Source organism: Cimex lectularius, unplaced genomic scaffold (assembly GCF_000648675.2).
Source record: "Cimex lectularius strain Harlan isolate CLEC.00 unplaced genomic scaffold, Clec_2.1 scaffold3, whole genome shotgun sequence".
Taxonomy (NCBI): Eukaryota; Metazoa; Arthropoda; class Insecta; order Hemiptera; family Cimicidae; genus Cimex; species Cimex lectularius.
In genome coordinates, this window is record NW_019392688.1 from 4,205,489 (window position 1) to 4,223,553 (window position 18,065).

At 36.9% G+C, this 18,065-nt stretch overlaps 1 protein-coding gene across 4 annotated transcripts in view; it reads right to left on the reverse strand.

The window, feature by feature from the left end:
• Positions 1 to 18,065, reverse strand: part of LOC106662131 (ecdysone receptor) — a 235,418-nt gene that overhangs the window by 14,260 nt on the left and 203,093 nt on the right. The window contains exon 1 of one of the 4 annotated variants that reach the window (XM_014385952.2): positions 17,065 to 17,281. The exons of 2 other annotated variants lie outside the window; for them this stretch is intronic. In XM_014385952.2, coding sequence (XP_014241438.1) covers positions 17,065 to 17,218 — 154 coding nt within the window. In that variant the 5' untranslated portion in view covers positions 17,219 to 17,281. Of the gene's footprint in view, positions 1 to 17,064; positions 17,282 to 18,065 lie in introns of those variants that run through there. One more of the 4 variants, XM_014385950.2, reaches the window with a different exon arrangement.

Genomic DNA, 18,065 nt, shown 5'->3' on the forward strand with positions numbered 1-18,065 from the left:
GCGTAATTTCTAAATCATTGTTAAATACTTCTTGTGAGTTACTCAAATATTTCTACAGTTAGGGTGGGTTTTTCTTCAGGCTGAAAATATTCATTTACAATGCCCCCAACGTCAAGTATTCTGGTTGGATTTACATAAGTTCAAAACCGCACATGTACATACAAACATGTGCAGATTTCAAAAGTATTTTAAGTAAAGTGATGAAATGTACTTTTAATTTAAGATGTAACATCATATTCAAGGAGATATCGACAGTTTTTTAAAGGAATGTATGATATTTTTCTTGAGATAAAGCATGACCGAAGCTAGCCGGTTAAAATACAAATGTAAAATCAAAAGCGTTCGGAGGCTTTATTTCCCATTTTTCCTTTCACCGACGTAACGGGACGGGAAATAAAACGTTTTCTTTCACATTTCACTTCTCGAGGTCGGACGCTGAGGATAACGCGGAAATTTTCTTCTTCCCTGGCACCTTTACAAATGTGAAAAGTAAACAGCCGATTTTCACCCGATTCAGTAGATTTTACTCGACGTTTTTCTTTTCGGGCTTTCAATTATTCCTTATTGTCTTTCCGTGACCTTTTTGCCCTCTTTGATGTCTTAACCCTATTTTGAAACCGAACGCAAAAAACCACCATTGTCCTCGTCGGCCGTCTGCCGATTTAGGCCGTTCCCGCGGGTTGACCTCTTAGGAAAAAAAAAAACGAAATTGCCTCGATTTCGTTCCAGTAAAACACAAACAATAATTTGAAAGCAAATAAATACATTTCGATTCTCGCTAGCTTAATCCTTTGGTACTAAAGCCTCGATTGTTAACATTCCTGCTAACATTTCTATAGAGGCAACCAAAATAAAACATACCGACAGCCATTTCAATGTTAAAATTGTCCAATATAGCACCCCATGCTGTTAAAATTGTGCAATTTCAAGTTTTGATGACCGGTGTAGAAATTGGTTGCATCCAACAAATATAAGGGTCAATAGGGCAACCTGGTTTCTACTAAGATGTAAGCTACAATTAGGATTAATCGGCTATTTACAGAAACAGAATGTTATCGTCCATTTATGGAATGAACAACGCCGTCCGTATCGTTTATTGCATTCGACCCAAAAACTAGTGACCGACTTTTCACCCTATCTTGGCGTTTTGAGGTCTGAGAAATGTATAAACAAAAGGCGTTTTCGACATTTGGCCGGGTTAAAATTCAAAGGACGTCGATGTAAAAATCATGCTCACACGATTTTATAAAAAACGAAAATAATTTTTTCCTCTTTTTAGACAAGCAAATCTATTCCGTTGAGAAAAAGATGTACCTACGTGTTCACATTGAAAACACCTTCAGGAGCAATCTGATCACCATGTTAAAAAAAGTCAAACTGAAAAGTTAAGTTAAAATAAAAAAAAGATCTCTTGTAGAAACAGAACAATAGATAAATAATGTGGAAAGAACTGAAATAAATTACATGACACATCTGAAAAAATAGTACATAAAAAAGAAAAGTAGCAAAAGAAGTAAAGAAATTACTAGGTGCAATAATTGTTAAAAAAGAAAAGTAGCAAAAGAAGTAAAGAAATTACTAGGTGCAATAATTGTTGTTGTAAATCAAAATCTTCTGAACCTGCAATTTGCTCGCCTCCTATCTTATAAAATGAACAAACCAAGAAAAATAACACATAAATCAAAACAGCGAGACTAGACGGACCAAGATAATCTTAAAGGACCAAACTTTGAAAGGAAAATCAATGGACGAAATTCTAAACTATGAGGAGGTCGGACTTTTATTTGAAGTGTGTATATATTGTATGATATTGAATCTTTAAAGATTCGTGTCAACTATTTTATGCGACAATGGGTCGGTAAAAGTTATTATGCGCTGATGACCTCATCTTGCAGTGTCACCATGTTCCTAGCAAGGAGAGAGGATGAGAGGCTAAGATAAAATTAATATTACTGAAAATTTTCAGACAAGTAAATCTGATGCTGTTCATCATATTTCACTGTATTGTAATATATGGCTTAGCGATTTGATCCGCCTAATCTTGCTGTGTTTATGTGCATTTCAGCCCCTTCAGTTGGCCTGACTTATGTTTATCTTAGGTTGATAAGAGATAAAGATGATCAGGGCGATTCAGGAAGGACAAATAGGTTTATGCGATTTATGATTTTTAACAAATTTTGTAAGTGTCCTGTGGGATGACTGCTGGGTGTCTATTGCATTTTTTTAAAACTTAAATAAGTGTTAGTATTGGTGTGTGATAAAAAGGCAGAAAATACTATTTCCAAGGGTGTTCCTCGCTGAGGTGAGCCTGCGGAGCCGAGCACACGTGTACCACCAGTCAAGGTCAGGTACGAGTCCACGTGTCGGCGTCCCCACCCGGCATCACTTTCCTTCCTAGTGCAAGGTCCCGCGGCGTTACGGGCCGATTGCCGTTCCGCCGCTTGGTCACGGTCCCCCCGCCTCCTCGACGAAACCCATTTATCCTCGGATTGCGCTCTTTTTCTACAGATTTGCCCAGGAAAGCGAGTATTTACGATGGGGTTTTGTCGACGGATCGAAAATTACAAACATGGCTGGCTCGGGAAAGTCACTAGTAAAGGTCAATGTCATCCTGTATCTTCCTAGCAAACTCTGGGTTTCTTCGACACTTTCAAGAGTCGGGATGCATTTCCAAAAATAAACCGCCAGTCGAAGACGAAAGGGAAATTCAAATTGTATTAAAAACCATCAACCTAATCATTATGACAAAGGAAAGAACATTTTACTCCATTTTCTCTTAGAAAAACAAACAAACAAACTCTCTCATTAAAATGGTTTAAATGGGCATCGCGTTCGTTTTATTATTAAATTTAATCAAAATCTGGCTTGATTTAAATGGCTTTCTTTTCGAAAACATTTCTAAATCGGACATCCTCAGCAGTAAACCTTGATAAAACGAGAAAAATCGAATAAACGAGAAGGGAAAAGACCTTGCGCTTTTTTTCTTTTTTATACCGCGAACACATCATAATTGTAGATGGAGGAAGCGAAGCGTGGTTATCTCGATGGTCGTTAGCTACTTCCTTGCAAACTCAAGGGTTTTATTTTATTTGCTGGGGCCTAGGGCTCAGCAGGGCCGGAGATACGCCTCCTGCCGGCGGAAACGGCCCTTTTCGCGATACAGGTATAACGGGTTCGGCAAAAAGGCTAAAAAGCCATGAGAATATTTCCCGACTAATCAATTAGATAGCACCCGAGTTGCTTTCGACAAAAGAGAACACGAGGCCGTCGGCAATTTACGAAATGCTCAACAGCACCAGAGTACGTTTCACATGCTTATCGACAATTAAAGCTGAAGAAACAAACTCAAAAGTACTGTATTAATGTATTGACGCGTAATTCGAACTTAATTTTTACAAGGAAAATGTCAGTATCAAAGCAGCGAAACAAGACGCCAACCGTGGAAACGACCAAACATTAAGAAACACGCCCTTTAAATAGCAAGTCAATTTTTAAAAAATATTTACATTTTGATGGTTCGTACTTCATTAAAATCAATAAAGGTTCAGCAGATTATTCAAAGGAAATGCTAATGAAAACATTTTCTCACACTAAAAGGGGTTGTTTAACAGTTGAAACTTGGCTTCGTGGTTTGAACGGCATTTCTATGAAAGCACAAACTAGGTCTTCATCCATAACAGCTCCGGGATCAGAAGAAGTTGTTCGTTACATGCCCCTAATTGGCGACTGTTTTATTTAGTGATAATCCTTCTTTGATGACGTCCAAATCATTGATAGCCACCAAAAAAGTACAACGACTTCGAAAAAATCGTTGTCCAAACCATGACGCCACCATCAACTCCATTGCTTCTCCAGCTGTTGCGGGGATGTATTGCTTAGATGTTCTTCGCCAAACCCTCTCTCGGTGGAGGTAAATACCTCCAACAGATCTGAACAACGTGCTGTACTTGTAGGTTGATAGATTCCGACCTTTCTGGTCTGCCTATGCTCCATGGTTTCGGTTTGTAATGAAGACTAAAGACTGGAGGCTACGTGTTACCTCGCAGCATCATCCCGCAGACCTCAAGAAGAATTCTTACAGATTAATAGTTGATCATTTTTTTCAAATCATCCGATAATAGAATAAGCAAAATGATAGGACATCTAAAAGTTCATCGCCTCTTTCTATCCTGAAAGAACCTATGCAAGACTTGTTCTTGTTTTGTTATGGACGTTGTTGTTATGACAAACAGATTTGTCTTTGGCAAAAAAAACACCCATTGGCCGGCTTTCCCGCTTGCACCTGCCATCCCCCAAGGTCGAATCGAAGCGTTGAACCTGTGGCACTCGGCGAAACGTGCCTCGCACAACGCGCGTCAGTCGCGAGATAGGCCACGACGGACATTTTTGAAGACTACGAGACGCAATTTTAGATTTTTTCAACCCTTTGAAAGAAGAAAGATGTCCACATGGCCCTGGAGGTGGATTGACGAGGACGCGTAGAAAAGACTTGCGCAACTGATGTAAATAGAAAATAATCAATGGCGAACATCACATTTCACAACTTTTATTCACAAGGGACTTCCTCTCTGAGGTCGATTGATCAAGTACCACCCTAATGTCAAACTTAAGACCGTATGGAGCACCTGGAGATGAAGACATGAATGTGATGGATTTAATATTCTAATTAAATCCATTAATTTCGTGGTCCGACTGACCAAATAACATCTTTCAATTAATTAGGTTAGGTCGTGAGTTCGAATCCCGCTCGCGACAATGACTTTTTTATCTCAACCAATGCCCGCATAAAGATTAATTATAATTAAATATGAACTAAAGAACATCTAAGAAAGGACCAAACTACTTGGTTATCAACTTGCAAGCCGCAATAAGAAACCTCGCAATTCATATAGCAAGATAAAAAATTTTCATGATAGACTTAATAAAAAAGCGTCATTCATAAAGCTTGTGTTTGACGTTAACTGCTGGTATTGACAGCGACTGGATATAATTTATTATTCTTTGGTTGGCAGTTCATATATAAGCGGAAAGTCCAGTGAAAATGCATTGTTTAACTAGTTTTAGTTATTGCTTTAGCTAATTAAAGTATCCAATAAGCAAATAAGCCACTATCACTTCCAAAATTCGGGATCTTTCAGATGTGCCTGTATGTCATTTGTTATAAACCAGCTTCCAATTAACCACATAAATCTTCTCATGTCGGTCACAAGGCTAATAAAAAGATAAATAACAATTACCAAAAGTGTCAACGAGCTCTACCTGAAACGCGAATGAGGAAGGAAGGAGAAATTAAGCCGAGGGTTGGAAAATGGGTCAGGAATTATAATCTAAAAGGTAGAAGGGTAGAAACAGGTACCCTACGGTTTTTGAAAGGCCACCTGGACACCCCTTTCTGTATAGCAATTTTAAAAATCTGAGCGGTTTCGCCGGTCCGGATGTGTCAAAGGGATTGCCATTTTTTCAGAACCGGTTTCTTGCCATTTCGTGAGAAGAGGAAAGTGAAGAAAGGAGATAAGAAAATCCGAATACTAAGTGCGTGGGAAAAACTAACAGTGGAAATTTTTCTTTATTGAATCAATAAATTTTTGTATAAATAATCTAATAAAAGGTAATTTACGTTATACTGTATTTTTGATGGTGTCGATTGTGATCGCTCAATTACAGAACGTTTTTTACCTAATTATAATTGTTCTACATAAATTGGATCGATTCAATCATTAAAATATAATTTTTGAATTAATTTATTATTAAAAGTAAATATTATCAAAACTTTTTCATTTTAATTGGCAAATGGATGATTGACACTGGACGCCGGGCACACTTGGCCCAATTTTCCAAAATTCGATTACACGTGGAGTCTAGTGTCGCACGCGGAAAGCTTTTTTCACTAATTGCTCGCATAATTTCGCTTCTTTAGCATGTCGTTCACCTATTTTCTACAGGGTGAACGTTTGACGTTACCTCCGGAAATCAACGACGCTTTTGGCCGGAACTGTCTCGCTTTTGGATACCCGTTTTGAAAATATATTGGAGGCGTGGGAGTTATGGGATGTAAAGACTACATCCTGTATTCGGAAATCACGGTCGAATCGTGACTTGTTCTGGGAGGAGTTTCCCATCGTTTGCAAGGCAAGTTTTTTTTTAACACGATTAATTTAGAACATGCAATAAATGCAACACAAGCTTCTTAAAGGAAACTGTGAAAGGCGGCAGTTAATTCCTGATGTATATCTAACTTTTTTGACACCGTGATTTAATTAATTAATGCGTTTCTTCAAGCTTGAAATCGAGCAATACAGAATCTTTGTAAATCAGACGTATCAACTACAAGAATGTAAACTTCGTTTTGATGACCATCCGTCATTTTTACCATTTGACGAATAGCACCGATCTCGAAAAGAAATAATCGTGAATAGAAACCCGAACGGCTGTTGGAAGTCCTTGGCCTAGGTTTAAGGTTTAGGCGTTTTGATTAATGGGTATCGGCCTGCAGAAAGGGATTTGGCAAATCCATCCGCCACGGCGCGCGGGCAACCCAAAGAGCCCATTGTAGGGCTATAATTTGTCTGAAATTGGCGAAGGCTGTGGGATAATCGACCGGTGGAAAGTCACTTGGGAAATAGTGAAGGGATAGGGCTATTTTCGATCGGCATCGACCGATAAGTGAAAAATGCACTAAAAAACCTAAATGTAATAGTTGATGGAAACAGAAAAAAAAAAAAACGAATGTAATCCACCCCTTCGGGACATCCTGTATAACATTTGCGCGATGTTTCAATCCGCGAGATTTAAAGGTCTAGCTTAAGAAGAAAATAACTTGGTGTGACATTTCCTCTTGAACTAGGGAGGATTATGAATCTGCAGTTTGATCGTTTACGACCATTACGGATTGCCTATCCCGCTGTTTTGATTTTTATAGCAAAGGACATGAATAGAATAAAATGCGTTGAACAATTTTTAACCCTTTAGTTTAAAAAACTAATCAATTATTTTGTGACATTTCTTTATGAAGTTGGCGGGAGGATCATCTTGTACTTTCGTCGTTTATATTCATTATCGACCATTTTTGCTGTTTTAGTTTTGACAGTGGAGTTAAATGGAGATATAGTAAAACACGTTGACCAATTTTCAACTTTTTTTTTTTCAATAACCAATTAATTATGTTGTGAGATCCCTCTTGGGGTCTGCGACGTGTTGAACCTGTCAGTTAGGTCGTTTACGATCGCTGTTTTGGTTTCAGTAGCATAGTAGATAAATATAGTAAGACACGTTAACCAAATTTTAACCCTTGTCATTGTTAAAAATAATTAATTGTTTAATTTGTAAGACTTCCTCATGGAGTCAACCTGTAGTTTGGATGTTCATGAATATTCTGGTCTTACCGTCTTATCTGTTTTGCTTTTGACAACAAAGGAGTTAAGTAGAATAAAAACTTTGATCAAATTATAACTTTAGCATTTTTGAAAAATAATTAATTATTCATTCCCCTTGAGGTCTGTGACGTGATGAACCTGTTAGGTTGGTCGTTTGTGGTCATTCTGGACCACCTATCCTTGATTCTCTGTTTTTGACAGTGGAAGAGATAAATACAGTAAAACACATTGATCAACTGTAAACCCTAGTCCATTTTTACAATAATAAAATAATTATTTTGAGATATTTCTTCTTGAGTTCGCAGGGTGCTGAACATGTCGGGTTGATCGTTTACGATCATTCAGGTCTAACTATCCTCGCTGTTTTGGTTTAAACAGTGGAATAGACAAATTCAGAAAAATACGTTTACCTAACTTTAACCCCAGTCTTTTTAAAAATAATTAATTAATTTTCCTATTGTGCCTGCGGGGTGATTAACCTGCACTCTGGTCGTTTACGACCATTCTGATCTGATTATCCTCGCTGTTTTGGTTTTGTCAGTCATCAGTAAAAGACATAAACAGAATAAAACACGTTAAAAAATTTTTAACCCTTATATTTTTGTATTTTAATTAATTAATTATTCATCTTGGCGTCGGTGGGGTAATAAACCTATAGGCTGGTCGTTAACAACCATTCTGGTCCTACCATATGCTCTATTTTGGTTTTGACATTGAAGGAGTTAAATAGAATAAAAACGTTGACCAAATTCAGTTTAAAAAAATTAATTAATTAATAATTCCTCTTGGAGTCTGCGACGTGATGAATTTGTTAACTCGGCCGTTTTGATTAAGAGATAAATATAATAAAGCACTTGATAAAATTTTAATCCTTGTCGTTGTTAAAAATAATTAATTATTTAAATTGTAAGACTTCCTCTTAGCATCAACTTGTAGTTTGGTTGGTTACGATCGTTCTGGTCTTACCATCACTGTTTTGGTTTACACTAAATGAATTGAAAACACGTCAAATTCTAACCTTAGTATTTTTAAAATAATTAATTAATTTTTTTAGAGATTTTCTCTTGGCGTCAACCTGTATTTTGGTAGGTATGAACATCTAGTCTACCTATATCCGCGCTGTTTTTGTCTGTCAGACCACCTTTTTGCCAATAACAGTGGTGAATTTGTCCGGACAAACAAACGGGGAAACATACAGGTATATTGAATACAACCAAACAAGTTTGAAAGGCCAAAAAAACGAGTATATAAAATGATCAGACTACAGGTTCAAGAGAATTTAAAAAACTGATATTGATAATCAGTACCAAATTGCAAATCAAGTGTTACTCAACGATTACAAGTCTATTAAAGTTAAATATTTTAAGCGTCAAAAAGAAGGCGAAAGTATACAAGGCTGAGGCAACGTGAACATCAATAATCATGTCACTGTTAATGACTGGATTACTTCCGGATTACACTACAATGTACAAATCTTATTATTTAAATTGTGGTCCTGAAATTCCGTGAATGATTGACGCATTTTGAGCTAATCGTTCTTTTATTCTTTTCTGTGGGAAAATTGTCGGAAAAAGTGAACGTTCGGCAACCCCCGACGCATGTCAAACCTGGAAAGGCCGAGCTGCCGTTGCATCGGCGGACCGTCCTTGACTTTCATCAGGAGGCAGAGGTCGACCTTTGACCCCGGCAGCACTTTCACCGCACCTCTCCTCTCGGCCGGCCCTGTGTCAATCCCGGTGCGGGTCCCCCGAGGCCCTCGTCGGCACGATCCTGGAAATGTCAAGGACTCGGAAATTGGCATTGGACGCCGCCCGCGCCGTCTCCTCTTCTCTCGCGCTTCTCACGGATCGTGGGCGTTATCGCGAACTCCCGCGCGCAAACGAAGAAACGGGTCTCAAAAAAAAGTAAGCCCGATTTAAAAACTCTCGCTGAAAGAATCTGGAAACTTAAGACCACAGACAGTATGACAAACATGGGATTAAGGTTTTTTATCTGCATACAACGATGATTGCTACATAATCCTTTCGCACTGAAACACCAAGTCACAATTCAGATGGACAACATAATAATTTCATGTAGAAATGTGTAATATTTAGTGATCGTTAATTAAAGAGTGAGATAGGTTCTGGTGTGATGTAGGTTAGAAAACATTTTCTTTTGGTGGCAACGTTTCGATCTTTATTGAGATCATCTTCTGGACCGGGGATTTATAACAGTGTTTAAGTTATACAAATACGTATAAGAAATTAATATGAATTTATATACAATATAGAACTTTTGTACAACATTGTATAAATTCATCCCTGACATAACTTTGTCAATTGCTGACCAATTTAAAATCTGATTGCCCCATTGTTTTCAGCGTAAAAAATCCTTTAAAATGATGTGTCAGGATGTAAAGGGTCGTAATTGAAATTTTCAAGTTGAACTGGGCCTAAGGTACCCTGTATAATTTTTCTTAAAAAAAAAGGTAAAAATTTGAAACTAGAACAGAACAACAACAGAAATTCAGCTATCTAAAATAAATAAGATAGGTTATTTATTATAAAGGTATATTTTCCCTTCCCTTTTCAATTTTGTACGCGAGTTTTATGACAGCTTAATTTATGCGTTTTTTCCCTTTCCGGCACGACATCACATGGTCGGTTTTTGTTACGATATCAACAATCTATTTTCTTTATTATCACTATTTTTTCTATCTACATTGAGGTATTTCAACCCCCTTGGACTTAAAGCCTATGGGGTGCGTACTCGATATCTGCTGATATTCATTAAACCATTCGTACAGACCCTCGTATATCAACACACACACAAGAAAGAAAAATTACGCATTAAACATTAAGAACATATTACAATTAATTAAGGTTTTTAGTTGAGATAAAAAAGTCAATGGCACGAGCGGGATTCGAACCCACGATCTTCGGCTAGATACGCCGCTGCTAATGAAATTAAGAACATATTAAATATATTAAACATTACGCTATAAGTAGACAGTTGGCCCTCATCGCAAGAAACGTTGATCACAAAACACTGTGCAAAATTTGTATCATTTGTTAATTCAATTAACTTATAAAAATTTTGACTGTTGTTTGTACATATAAATGAGTATTTATAAGAGTGTTCCATAATATTATTGCAAGAGTGTAAAAACTAAGCCAATATAAAATGTAAGCTTGTATGTAAATCCTTGTTTACAAATTTTATGTAAACTTGTATTGTTCCCCGTAATTACTTAGGGGACGGGCAGTAATTAATTTAAAAATTAGATGTTATTTGCACAAACATCCCCGTTTTCCTTAACACATTCGTTACGGCCCTCGGCGTCGCACTAAACCCTCCCCTTTTAAGAACGTCGTTCCAGAACGACGCACTTCTTGAATAAGCCCAGTTTTGAAGCTTGCTGTAGGGTGTTGGGGTTAGTTTAGGAATCGGTGTCACAGTTTTAGAATCACTTTGACAAAGTTTGTCGAAGACCGTTTTCGATTTGACCTTTTTGAATTGTTTACTTTTTGATGACAAAAACACTTTTTTAATCAAAATTTTGGCCGTACCTTGGGAGTGTGGGTCTACGCAAATCAGAGCCGTAACGAAGCCTACTAGCTCCCTGTAAGGGGCCAAAGCTTTCGTCCAAATGCTACATAATGAGCAACAAACGGGACAGATCGCTATTTTCAATTAAATCGTTAAATGTTAATCAATATCCGAGGGGTTCAACTTTTTCTCACTAAAACTTGCCGAAGATGCTACAAAATTTAACCGACCGAAAAAAAATCGTCTCTTTTGATATTAGGAAATACCCTGCTACTTTTCTCTTCAATGTTAAGTTCTGGTGTAACTTCTTTTTTTATTTTTATCCTTGAAGGGTCCACTAAAAAATTCAGTTGCAGTTAAAATCGTGCCTCATAAACAAATCGTATTAGAATTCAAAAGCTCGTTTGAATTATAGTTATTACAAAATCAAGAATGGAAAATCGAAAGCCGGAAATATATTTTAAAAATTCAACAGTTTTAATTAATTTTAATTGCCGAAAGCGAGAAATTGTCTAATATATCAAAATTAATGTTAGATTATAATCAGAATAGGAAAAATGAACTTAGAAAAAATCAAGGCTATGTAAATGTCAATTTGAAAACAAATTTTTATTGGAGTTAAAAGATAATTATTTTAAAGTAGTTTTAAATTGGCAGGTATAAATTTACCGATTTTATCGAGGGCTGCGAGCTGATGAACCTTAAGTTTGATCCATTCCAGACGCGTAAAAAGAACACGATTAAGAAAAACAACACACAGACCAAACCAGTTTATTCCACAAAAGGCTGAGTTGTCAGTAGATTTCCGATTCGACGAGATGTACATATTATCAAGGTATTTATTACAAAAAAACAGAACACTTATAGAATCATCAAAATCATCAGTAGTGGTACAGGCCCACAAATGAGGCTTGGCCTTTACAAAGATTCGTATTGGGTTTTTAAGACAGCATATAATGGTAAAATAAGGCACCTTATTCTATAAATACGATGTACCGTTTTAATCGTATTTCTTTAGAAAAAGTGCAATAATTTTATCGATTATAGACGTGGGTCTTTAAGATTCACAGGGCGATATCACTTACTGGTGATGAGCTTATTCTCGCCGTATAAGAGACTGAAGACGCAATTGAATAACAAACGGAGAGCGGCTTGTTACAAAGTAAACAGATCCAGTCTCGACTGGTTCGCCTACGTTCTCCGGGTTGAATCTCTTAGCCCACTTCCCTACCCTGAATTATAAATAAGGGAGGAAAAAATTTCTCGTCTATTCTCACACGGCCGTTCCCTCTTCCCTAGGAGGGATGGGCCGGGGAAAAAAAGGGTCGGGGGGCCCCAGCTTTTTTCCTCCTTTTTTGTCTGGTCCCCGCCGCCCAACCCTTTGGGAAAGATCAACAGGGGCAGCTGACTGTCAACGAAATCCCGGGGCTTTCTCGAACGAAAAGTTAAAACTGAGCACTAGCTACATTCCTGTGGAAAGTTGAAGACTCAAACTGGTAAACAAAAGTTCATAAGCTCAACTTTAAAATTTTTCAATTTTAAATCTCGCGCAAAGCACTCTTGCCGTCACTAGAACGTTTTAGACAAATGGCATTAGTTAAGGGTAATTTTCGGTGTCATAGTTGTCAAGTTTACACTGACGTTTCGGATAAGCCACATTCCTTAATCTTCAGAATGGCTAAGCGTGTCTAATTATAGAAAATTTATCTCGAGGACCAACGACCTTGTCAATTCTCATATTCTTTTGCAGTAATATTATTGTAGTAGGTCGCTTGTTTCACAACAATGATACTATATAAAAACAAACGGATTATCCTTTACAGTTAAGGAAATTATCACCCGCATTTTGTAATAGTAATAAATAATTCTTTTCTAGATACAACAATAAAACAGAAGTAACAATAAAACTTAGAACTTGACATAAAAGTTAATGTTAATTGTAGGTCGATTTACACCCGGTTCCATTCCGATCGTTATACGGACACCTTAAATACGATAAACAAATACGATTTATTATATTTATCTTAAAGTTATATTTTTTCCCCTAATACCTCCGATTTTGGTTAAGTGTTTTTTCGTGTTGTTTCCATAAAGGTTTACTGATTTATAAAATTAAACAAACATAGACCGGATGAAAGAATTTGGTTTGACATTCTACGAAAATCTCGCAAATAAAATCACACCTCGTGTAAAATGGGTAGGAAGACAGACTTTCTTAAATAATTGAAAAGGGTTGTCTGCGCAGGTGCTTCTTATGCAGAGAAAGGTTGCTCGATGTGTCCTACATAATAGAGGCGTGTTATGCCTTGGCTCCATACAGAGAGCGTGTAGCCATGCCGGTAACGAGGTACGCAACGGTAGCGAGTTTCAGAGTCCCCTGTTCCACTTTTTAGGGGAATTGGAAATTTTTATTGTATATAGCCTTCAAAATAGGTGTTTTGCATGAGTGTATTTATTAGAGTGAATGGGGAGGGGCTGATGGTGGAATAGCATGCCCATCGCCCCTCGAACTGTAGACGTGGGTCGATGGCGGAATTTTTATAAAAGTATCCCATCGACCCCAATTAGATTAGTTTGTTATTGTATGCAGGTCGATGGAGGAACTCCATCTACCTAATGAATGCAATGTGTATAAATGTGAATATATTTATTTGTGCGAATGCGTACTGAATGTGTGTTGTAATATTTCACATGCGCTCGGGGCTGAAATGACAAAGCTGTAAAAAAAATGAAAAGGGTTTTTCTGATCCCCAAACTGCCTTCACTAACCAATTTTCTTTTCTCATCAATGTTTCATTTTCACTAGAAAGCAATGTGGTTTGAAATGGATGATTCTACAAAAAAGAAAAAATATATGGCATCAATAAATTTTTGTAAATCGGAAGCCAGGTCAAAGAAAAGGCGGCCCTTTTCAAAATTTTGCCTCAGTCCGGGCCAAGTCAGCCAAAGACAGAAAGCCGGGTTGACTACCTGTTGCTCTTTTCAACATTTGTCGCCAAGAATTTCTCTAAACCCTTAAACAGTAAATCCCTCAAATTTTCTATATAACCTGCCGATTTCCTTCTTGGTCTGCACAATTAGTGTATGTAGACATAAAAATCCAGCCTGTTCTAATAATTTGTAATATTGAATTATTTTACTTAATTAAACTTCAGAAAAATTCTGTAGCCTTAAAAAAGAAACATTTACAAAAGTGAATGTTTATTTGATAATCAAAAAGAAAAACAATCACACATAAATAAAAGAAAGTAGTTATCGTACCATAGTTGAATAAGAAAAATATGTCACATTTAATAAGCACGTCGAAGCTTATATTAGCGACATTGTTGACAAGATTAAAAAACCATATGAGATGGGTTCTGGATGGTATTTATGCAGGCAGCAAACAGAAGTTATTTCTGAGCGCCGGATGAAATTTTGAAGGCAAATATGTTATCCTTCGTAGGCAAACCCTGCACAACTGACAGTCCGAATTATCCATTTCCACTTGCATCATTTCGTTTCAAACATCAAAATTTAAAACGTTACTTTTTTTTAGAAAAAAGTAACCCAAATTCGAATTCCAATTGAACAAAAGATAGAAGAAATTTTTGATTTTGTTTTAAAAAAATGTACGACCGTTTTTTTAATGATAAATGTCACTGCGTTAATTTATTTAACGAAAGATTTCTGTGTAGGTCAATTCTTAAATTAATGATTAATTAAAGATCGTGAGATGCGTTCTGGTATGATATAGGTTAGGAAAACATTATCTTTATGTTGCCAACGTTTCGATCTTTATTGAGATCATCTTCAGGGCCTGGGATTTATAAACATTGTTTAATTTATACAAATACGTATAAGATACGAATATGAATTATCCACTTTTTTTTTACAATCAAAGTATTTGTACTAAGTGTTTGATTAAACCAAAAAGTTCTATAATGTGTACATTTAACGAATGATGTATATGAATTTATGAATAAATTCATATTAATATCTTTACGTATTTGTATAATTTAAAGAATTTTTATAAATCCCAGGCCCTGAAGATGATCTCAATAAAGATCGAAACGTTGGCACCAAGGAGAAAATGTTTTTCTTACTTACGTCACACCAGACCGCATCTCACGATCTTTAAATAATTTATTAACGGTCACTAAATATTAACCATTTCGTAAATTAATAGTTTTTAAAATTTCAAACCACACAATATTTATGGTTTAAAAGACTAAAGTATAGATTAGGTATATAAACAAAAACGCTAGATCAAACATCGGTTTGCACAGAATCGTTGGCATACCGAAAGAAAAAACACGTTGTTGTTGAAAATTACACCGAAAACACACTGAAGGTGAAAGGCCCAAACCCACTCATGATATTTTAGGACAATGTTAAATATTAACGCTCGCAAAAAAAAAAAAAAAAAAAAAAAAACTATTTTCATAAAAATGTCTGATATAGTTGAGAATTTTTATTTAGCATAGTTAGTCCAAAATGTCTCCGTGGAAGTGGGTCGTACTTTGAGTAATAGATTTAAACAACAATCATTAAGCCGAAGGACGTGGGTTCGAATCCCGCTCGTTTCACTAACTTTTTCATCTCAACCAAGACTTTAGATAAAGCGTATAATTAATTGAAATAATTAAATAGGCCAATTATGACCGATAAAAATCATATAAGGATTAAAATTTATTATTAGCAAATGCTAATAACAAATTGAAAAAAAAGGCTATATACTAAGTAAATGAGATAGCCAAGTCAATTTTTTGCTGTTACAAAATTTAAAAGTAGAAAAAATGTAATAATTTGTTTTTGAAAAATGTTAAGCCGTGGGCTCAAAATTAAGATATTTTTAAAATCGTTTGTAGCCTCACACCTGTTACCTAAAGTATAAACTATGCTCACAATTATTCAGAAATCGTGAGATGCGGTCTGGTGTGATGTAGGTTTCAGAAAAACATTTTCCTTTATCGTGCCAACGTTTCGATCTTTATTGAGGTCATCTTCAGGGCTCAATAAAGATCGAAACGTTGGCACGATAAAGGAAAATGTTTTTCTGAAACCTACATCACACCAGATCGCATCTCACGATCTCTGAATAATTATCGATTAACGGTCACTAATCACCACACATATGCTCACAATTTTAATACGGGGTTCGATTTTTTGCCTCTTTCGTAAAATATCGCGATCCGGCCCACTGTGCCTGCCCAGAGAAGGCAGACAAATTGATCGGTAACGATCAAATTACAGATTTATCGTTCAAACTGGTTCAACCGAGCGAAATAAAATACAAAAAATAGGTAAACGTGCAACTTGTCGATAAGCGTGTCTTTTGAAACTCATGTTGTTTAGTACCAAACTGGAGTATTATGTAATCTTCCACGTGCGCGATGTCAACTATACAAATTGTCTTTTACTAAAACTATTTAAAAGCTTAATATAATAAAATAGATCTTGGCACGTCAAAAGAGCCTGGTCTATTAAAAAAATTCCGTCCTCGTGGTCAGATCGACCATTATACTTATTGAAAATTTGTTTATTGTCGTCCAGAAGTGGCAGTGAAGGATCGTTTCGCCACCCCAACTCTGAGGAATCATTGATGTAAATTTATTGTCCAACGTCTTAGGTTTATTCACCACGATTAACATAAAATCGTCAATATTAGCTATAACAGATTGATGAACGCGGTCGTGCAACCATAAAATCCGCAACAAAACGACTGTCTTAACTGGACGAAATATACGATCCTTCTACTATAAAATCCTCGTTTGCTTAATGACCATTAATGCCCCTTGTTGACGCTAACAATGATAAAATTGAGAATGTTGACTTGAAAACACGGAACACTTTCTTTCCTTTTAGTGTTTTGAAAGAAAAAAAGAACACAAATTACGCTTTAAGGTTGCACTATGGCTTACAGTATGGTTTGTATGACGACTTTGACTGATTTTTATGATGTGTATTCTTTTAAATGCTATTTTACATGTCTAGACATGCACTTTTATACCGATAGAACGCTAGCAGCATCGCTGAGAGTGCATTTTTTACCAATCCCACGCTGACAGTTCACAATTTTTTTTCTATCACTACTGGTCTGGGGAAACGTCAAACGATTAGCCTCGTATAGTGGACGGTGTAACATTGGCACGGAGGTCGTGACAAGTGGTGTCTTTACCTGAGATGTCTCCTCTGTGCTCTGACAACTGTATCCCTCTTGGCCCAGGGCCGAGTCCCAAATCCCACAACTCCAGATCGTCTACGCCAGGTGAACAGGAGCTGGTCACCTGATCGCAGCCTTCCTCGCGCATCGCGTAGCCTCGGACCCACATCTCACATGGCTGATGGTCACAGACTGAGCCGAGAGTGGCGATCAACACGTCTGCCCAGGGCGGTGGGGACGGCCGGTCCCCATTCCTCTCGCCCTCTCACCCCCTCCTACAAAGCACCCGGCCCACCTTGAACTCTACCTTGCTTGCACAACTGAGTCCGCTCCGCCCCGCTTCGTCTCGCTCAGCACCGACTCACGGATCAAACACGGGACACGTTCTTCCTCTCATTTTTCTCACTTTTCATTTTTCTACGACTCCCCGGCCTCTCGTGACTCGCGTTCGATCCTACTTCTGCCGATAGGCATGGCGACTCACACCTCTTAGACACAGGCGATAATCCTATTAAAAATTTAATGGTATACCACAACCGAAAATAAACTATAGAATGCGAAATCGAATTCTCAGGAATCATCGATGTTATCGACTGATTATTTCGTTTGTCTTGTCCCTGGTTAAACCGAATCAAACATAAGCCAAATTGACGTAAATATTTAAAAAAATGTGTTTCTTAGTGATCGGTTGTTTCATAATTTGATGAAGTCGCGAGGAATGAAGAATGAGGTAGTTTAGAAAAACACCTTTTTTGTTTTTTTGCCGATTTTCCAACCAACATGTTTTGTCATTTGCCCAGGCCCTGAAGATAACCCAAAATAAAGGTCGAAACGTCGGCAAAAAAATAAAAGAGGTGGTTCTCTAAACTACCTCATTCTTGACCGTTCTCACGACTTCAACAAATTATTAAAATAAATAATCGGTTCAAATAGTGAGGAGCGGTCAGGAATGAAGTATTTTATTAAAACATATAAAATATATATTTGTATGCTCTTTTTATGTATTTTTCAATAAT